The sequence below is a fragment of the Solea solea genome, chromosome 5, assembly GCF_958295425.1.
Source record: "Solea solea chromosome 5, fSolSol10.1, whole genome shotgun sequence".
NCBI lineage: Eukaryota > Metazoa > Chordata > Actinopteri > Pleuronectiformes > Soleidae > Solea > Solea solea.
The window spans coordinates 24,225,389-24,232,965 of NC_081138.1; the positions used below are offsets into that span (position 1 = coordinate 24,225,389).

The window sequence follows — 7,577 nt, forward strand, 5'->3', positions numbered from 1 at the left end:
ACATCACATGTGACTGACTGGACTGACTGTTTATGAACGTTTGTCTCCTCGAGCAGTCACATGCTCAGCTTGAGTGTAGATGTTGTTGTTTTTTTTAGGGCTGAAACAATTACTCGATTAATAAATTATTAATCAAGTACTGAATTAATCTTCATCTATTCTGATTTTCAGATTCTTAAATGTGAATATGTTTGGTTTCTTTGCTCCATGTAGCAAAGAAATCATTACATTTTGGTTTATTAATGACAATCAGTTGAACTACAAGAACGAAAGCGAATTTTAACTAAATTGAGGCATTTTCCTCACCGTCCTGTCGATACCTGAACGCACCAGGGAGCTGTTGAAACTGGTTCTGAATTCTCATTGGTTCAGGCGTCTGTAATCGTCATAGAAAGGCGGGACATCTTGCGATTGTCGTGTGGTGATTGGTCGCGGCCGAGCAGACCGGGAATATTTTGAAAGTAGTAATAGGGTGTGTGCTGCTGTTCCGGTTGTGTTTGTGTCACTTGGCTCTAATGCTTCTGAAGATCTATTGTTAATATCTTTAAACACGCATTTTTAAAACAAATAAAAACTCTTCATGGAGCAGGAATCTCTGGAAAGCACGTCGGGGGGAAGGACAGAGTCTGTAAACTCGATGATATCGGACTCGGACGCGCTGGTGGCAGATGTGTCGTCGTTCGTTAACGTTGAGCTCGACGACGAGGAAAACAATAATAACGGCATACACGCACATGATCATTATGCCCCAGCCATAACTCAAGGTATGTGTCAAGGTAGAAGGTATTTACTGTTAAATGTGTTACATGTGTGGCTTAGGTTCACCAGTTAGCCAACAGTTAGCCCCACTGCTTTGAGTAAATGCATCCAAATATTCAGTTCAACCCTCAGTGTACTACCCTCTTAAGTCACTAAGGACAAAAATGTCCACTTCCAAAAAACTGCTATGAAAACTGTCACATCTACTGTTTGTCAATCCACACGCTTTTCTACCTCCTTTAAGGGGATATGTGCACATCAAATATGCATAAATACAGGCCGATGGAAACACACCAGTTGAGCTGATATGTGATGATGTGGTTTAAGTGAATTCTTTTTTTGGCCAACAGCTCTTTTTCAGAATGATGAGGAGGATGAAGATGGGAGTAGTGAAAGTGATGAAGATGACGACAGTGGCACAGACAACTTCAACAGTGACAAGTCAGGGACGAAGCTGCAGCGACGTGAGCGTCATGCAGGAGAGACTTCAAGTCTTCCTGGTACATTTCAGACGAGCCACCTGCTGTTCTATGAGAGGTTCAAGGCATATCAGGACTACATGCTTGGTACCAGCACACACACAGTCATGCAGTCTTCCTCCAGTACAGAATTGTGGTAATACCAGGTTTACCTGGTCATTAGACTGCTGCTCTCAATGTATGTTTGTATATTTGTTTGTAGGAGACTGTAAGCCTTCTGAGGTAAAGGCCTTCATATCAGACTACCTGGAGAAGGTGGTGGAGCCGTGTGATTGGCTCGCTGTGTGGTCTACTGATGTCTTTGATGTTCTGGTGGAGGTAAGACGAAAACCCCTGTTCCACACACAAACACTCAGTTACATCTAGCTTTTAAATGTAATTCCTTTCAGTCCTGGCTGGATCTAATATTGGGTACTAAAAACAGAGTTGACTACTAAATATCAGAGTATCAGTATCAGAGTATCAGGCTATTATTAGGCCATCTATTGGCACATGATAACGTTTGCTGAATTTTGGTTTTGTTAAACCAAAAAAAAGGTAAAAAAAACAACAACTTTACAATCAAAAAAATTAATGGATTCATGACTGAATACTAGAGTGCTTTTACTTTGAAACAACACTTTTTTCTGTGTCTACTTTCCATATGACAGATGTAGACATTGAGGCTGTGGGAGATAAGTGTGTGTTTTGCTGTAAACTGCACACAGCTTGCTGGAAAAACCGGTGTGCGAGCTCTGTTCTCACAAAGAGAAGCATGGTTCACATCACACACTTCCAATCTGATAACATACATGGGTGCCTAAATGAAAAGCAAAACATTCCAAAATGCAGAAAAGTTTGTCATCATAAAGGCAATCACAGTAAATTACGCAAGGTATGAGCGCTAATGATGTTTTGGTGATTTCAGGTATGTGATCTGGATCTAAAGGATCTGAAGGCATGTGTGAAGACAGTGCTGCCACTGCAGTGTGACACTAGAGGCTGTGACCTCACTGAAGAGGCCATGAACTCTGTGCTAGAAGCCAACCAGCACAAAGTGTCACTGCAGGAGCTGCAGGTAGTCTACGACGAGTCTGGGGAAGTTGATCAGACCGCCCTCGCTCTGGAGCACCTCAGGTGGGACTGCTGAACTGGTGCTCTACCTGGAGTTCACTTGTTGGTGTTATTGGTTGATTTCATTTTGTCCTCTCTTCACTTCGTTCTGCAGCTTTTTCTTTAATCACATCTGGAGGCAGTGGGATGAGGAAGATGAAGACGATGACTTTGACTACTTTGTTCGTTGTGTCGAGCCTCGCCTCAGACTGTAAGTACACCCTCAGTTTTTATGTTGGTCTTGTAATGAGAAGTGTTTTTTCATTCCCGTGAATCCTATTTGAAAATGTGCTTTCGCAGCTACTACGACATCCTAGAAGACCGAGTTCCAACAGGCCTGGTGGCAGAATACCAATCATTATTGGAGAAATGCTCTCAGTGCTTCCAGCTGTTCTCTGCACTTCGTAGTGGCCTTAGCACTGACTCCGACTCCGAGCTGGACAACGTGTCCATGGTGGAGGGACTAAAGCTCTACGACCAGCTGGAGAGATTTAAGCGTAAACTGCACATCATTGAGAACCCCCTATTGAGGTAAAGGATTTGTGTGTCTAAACTCCAGCTCTCATTTCCCCTACATCGTTACCACTATTGCCACTTTGGCTCTCTCATCCAACTTTTAACACAACATGGATGTTGTCCTCCATCAACTTCTGTCCAGGTATGTGCTGGGCTACAAAGGTAATGCCAGGCAGCAGTGTGTGCAGAGTCGTGGACTCAGAACCACTGGTGTGAAGGTGGTTCATGTCGTCACATCGTCCTGCAGCACCATCCAGCTTCAGTCCCTCCTCAATACCAGACTACTGCCTCTGTGCTCCAATGGGGAAACAGAGATACAGGTGAGAAGTAAAACAAAACAAAAAACACACACTTATAAAGTTGTTTTTGTTGAGTTAGGTCATGATCCTAAGGTTGAGATGTGTGGGCCACAGCACCAGATGAAAAAACTGATTTTAGCCACTTTACAAAAGGCTCAATGTGAAAAAGTACTATTTTTTGACATCATTTAAGGTCAGCACAGTCAGATGTTGTGTACACTCTCACTGCAACCCTAAGCATTGATGGGAATTCTAAAGTTTGTCCCAAAGGTGCCACCAGAGGGAAGCAAACAAGTCAAGTCAATTGTATTTATATAGCCCAACACCACAAACACAGTTTGCCTCGACCCTAATCCACAAAAAACCTTTATAACCCTTGCAGATTACAAACAAACCATCACATTTACAACCAGTGGAAACATATAGAATATGGTCCACTTAATATGAACAGTGTCTGTTAATGAGCCCTCGGACTCACTGACCGTCAGTAACCTGCGTGTTGTGTGTGTTTAGTTTCACAGAGAGCCAGTATCAGCAGTGGACTCGTGTCATCAAGGTGACGTGGTTCTTGTTCTCCCAGGAATCTACAGTGTCAATAGCACCATCTTCATACCAGACTCCATCACTGTAGAAGGTATAATAATATAATATAATATATTTATATATTTAGTTAAAACAATACTTGCTGTTAACTGACATATATATATTTTTTTTCATATTTTTTTTTTGTTGAATGTTTTGCAGGCTTTGGTTTTCCCGATGACGTGGTGATTGAGAAGAAAAACAAGGGGGACTCGTTTGTCGAATCCACGGGAGCTGATGTCAAACTGTCCAACATCAAGTTTATCCAACATGACGCCATCGAAGGCATTCTTTGTGAGTACAGACTCCTGAGCCCTCACTATAAAAATGTAACAAACTCTCAGCCTAACTGTGCCTTCACACCAGGCTTTACTCGTGTATGTGCAAATAGACATAACCCACGACTGCTCACCTGGAGCTAATACAAGAGCCAACCAGCCAACAACAGTACAACCAATGTGCAGCTTTTGACCCTAGGTACTCCAGTAATATCCTCTTAGCTATTGAATGTATAAATAAAGATCAATATGGTGATAAAATATACTTTACTCACCATGTCAGACACTTGTGAATCAGCAGGAGCAGGTGAGTGAGCTGGTGGTTACCAACTCTGGGTTAAAGTAACATCACTTTCTAGAAGAGGAAAAACTCTTTTCACTATGGGAGACACTCATTTCACAGTTTTGTGAGTGTTCATGTTGTGTTATATGTGTTCAAAAATAACTACGTTAACGTGACTCTACTGTTTGATGATTGTCAGGTATCCGCCAGGGAACTCTGAACATGGAGAACTGTGTGCTGCAGTGCGAGACCACCGGAGTCATCGTCCGGACATCGGCCTGTTTAAACATGAACATGTGCGACCTGTACGGATCCAAGGTGACTGCTGTTAGAATCTAGTTTGTCTCTAGTCAAAGCCATTTCACAGACGAGACAGTTTCTAAGGCCCTGGTCAGACCTTGATTAGGTTTTTAATGTGTGGTTGTATTGCTGTGTGTTATGTGCAGGGGGCTGGTGTGGAGATTTACCCCGGCAGCGTTTGCAGTCTGATCAGCAACGGCATCCATCACTGCAAGGATGGGGTCCTAATCAAGGTGAGAGGAGATTTAAATCAAACGCTGTCCTCAATTACATCACAACACTTTCTTTTGCATTTGTACTGAGGAGCGGAAAGACAAACGCAGACAACGTGACAGTACAGTGTCACACAGCAAATGCTCACATGATCCTAAAGTCCTCTTCATTGTGTCCAGGACTTTGCCGACGAGCTCGATGTGTTGCCGTCCATCACCATGGAGAACAATGTGATCCACAACAATGAGGGCTATGGAGTGATTGTGGTGAAGCCCAACACAGGGCAACAAGAGAAGGTTCCTGTGGACGGAAGTGAAGGTAGGCACTGTCGCGTTGTAAAACTAAAGGGATAGTTCAAGTTTTCTTAAAGTGTGGATGTAGAAGACACTGACACATAGTAGGGCTGCTCGATTATGGAAAAAAACATAATCGCGATTATTTGGGCCAAAATAGAAATCACGGTTATTTCAAACGATTACTCGTCAGCAAGGAAAATTAGCTACTGGCTGTCCTAGAAGTCACTAAATTACTTCTAATTGTAATGGACGCTGTAATAACGACAGACAGACTGTAATGCGATTTTCCCCGTCCTCATAATTTATTAGTTTCTTCGCATCGTGCTTGATGTGCATGGGAGGGTGCATTATAATTCATATCAGAATTATTCACACGTTCATCCCGTCAGACCTTTACAACGATACGTGCTTTCACATCAGTCTCCAAAAGTCTCTAATAACATATAAAAAAGTTCACTAGAGTTATCTGAATACTCGCGAAGCTGACAACACTTTTTGACGGACGATGAGTGGGACAGGAAGTCAGACACATTAAAAGCGTTTCGTTTTTGTAATCATTTGCGGCCTTAATCGTTTCGATTAATTGCTCAGCCCTAACACACAGTCTTCCTCTGACTTTCCCAGAACAACCTGCAAAAGACTCCACTGGAGGTGCAGCTGAAGATGAAGAGCTGGGAGGAGATTCTGTCCCTGTCAGTGTTGCCACCACATCATCATCATCATCAATGAGCCCAACCTCCAGCTCTGCAGCTGCTGAGTCAAAGTCCACAGAGAATAACAACAACAGCGGCAGCAGCACAGAAGGTGACGTGGCCTCGGGCAGGAAGTGGCAGATAAGTCGTCAGCTGAGCAGAAACAAAGAGACCTGCAGCCGAGCCGTCCAGGATCTGACGGACCACGAGATCTTCATCTCCGTTCAAGGAAATCAGTTCAAGCGCAACGGCATGGGTGACTTTGGCACCTTTTACTACTGAAGACAATATTTTAACATCAACAGTTTTCTGCCTAGTTATGATTTCCTTACAGCTTCGTATTTTAACTGATTACCTGGGACATGTAATACATTCTGCTGCTTCACATCACAGATGGATGATGCGTCTGTTTGTACCTGCGGCACTGAATTGAACTTTTATCTTATTTATTTCTCTGGGCTTTTTTAAAAGAAAGAAATAACGCATACATAGATGGAAATCTGGTGACTTTTGGTGGTATGACTAAAATTCTACTAAATGTGATATCAAAGGTCGTGGCACTTGCACAGTAATAATTTAATTTTACCACGAGTTAAATGTGATTTTGCACATGGTGCCTTAAGGTTTGTTTTTTTAGGTTTCATTGTTTGTGTTTTAAGTCCGGAGGTCGCTCTGAAAGTTAGACGTCTGATGAAACTGAAAGTTGATATTTTAGATTTAGACTGAGAATAGGGACGAGGTGGCTTTCAGTTTGTGGAAATGTTAAAAGGATCTTTCAGGTTTTGGAGGTGGTGTTTGAATGGAGTTCATAGTATTTGCCGCCTGAGCTGTCACCGTCTGTTGCTGCAAAGGCACATTCACTCTCACAGAAATAAGAAAAACTAATTTTAACCACTTGATAAAAGGCTTACCAAATAAAATCTACAATATCTTATGTATTTGAAAGTTTGTGTCACTTTGATAAATGGGGAGGAAGGATTTCCAACACAGAACTCTTAAAATACTAGCATGAATTTACACATGGAGGTGTCAGTAGACCGTGTCCCTCTGAGCTAAAATCACTGATTTTCTGTATGGACTTTGGTGTGGCAAAGCAGTTAACACAGCTACCAAGATATTGTAGACTTAAACTGGGGTAGATTTTATAAAGGCAGCACTAATTCATGTGGCCAATGTTTGTTTTACCTCATGTCAAGTGTCCAAGGGCTGACTATGTGTCTGTACCGTATAAGTATGGGTAACCGGTCTGTAAAGGGGGACATTTATTATATTCATTGTTTAAACCAACTCGGAAAATGTCTTAGTTCTGACTTAATTTGCTCCACAAACTCAAATAAAAATGTTTGGAAAAAACAACAAAGTGACTCTTAAAAAAGCAGCGAGTGCTGCGTTTGTACTGAAGCACATACACTCAACATCTGATTTGCTGCCAAAATACAGGCTTTTCTCATGTTTCCCAGAGTCAGTAAGAACAGAATGAGAGGAAGTGCCTTCAGTTCTCAGCCTTTCCTCCTCCCAGTGTGGGTTTCTGGAAACAAGACACCCTCTCTGCATGTAAACGTTGCACTGAGCATACTTTCTCGTATTAGTATTAAGTTACAAAACGAGGTAATAAAAGTAAGGCCGCAAGTAAGAAATCCATTTACGAGGAAGTGGTTAAATCCATCACCACATACAATGGATTGGCACAGAATCAAAATGGAAAACCGGAGCTACTCTTTAAGAACCCAAAAAGATGAATGCTGCCAAATTTTGGAAAGATTGATTGAATTTAGAACCTCAACCCAA

General features: G+C 42.1%; 1 protein-coding gene across 1 annotated transcript; it reads left to right on the forward strand.

The window, feature by feature from the left end:
* The first annotated feature begins 435 nt into the window (after nucleotides 1-435).
* Nucleotides 436-7,149, forward strand: shcbp1 (SHC SH2-domain binding protein 1). The gene is made up of 13 exons (XM_058629447.1): nucleotides 436-764; nucleotides 1,110-1,325; nucleotides 1,441-1,556; nucleotides 2,146-2,354; nucleotides 2,446-2,541; nucleotides 2,631-2,861; nucleotides 2,989-3,166; nucleotides 3,659-3,779; nucleotides 3,890-4,021; nucleotides 4,488-4,606; nucleotides 4,735-4,821; nucleotides 4,981-5,119; nucleotides 5,722-7,149. Exons 1-13 carry the CDS (start codon nucleotides 581-583, stop codon nucleotides 6,069-6,071), a joined length of 2,178 nt encoding a protein of 725 aa, XP_058485430.1. The 5' UTR covers nucleotides 436-580; the 3' UTR covers nucleotides 6,072-7,149.
* The last annotated feature ends 428 nt before the right edge of the window (nucleotides 7,150-7,577 follow it).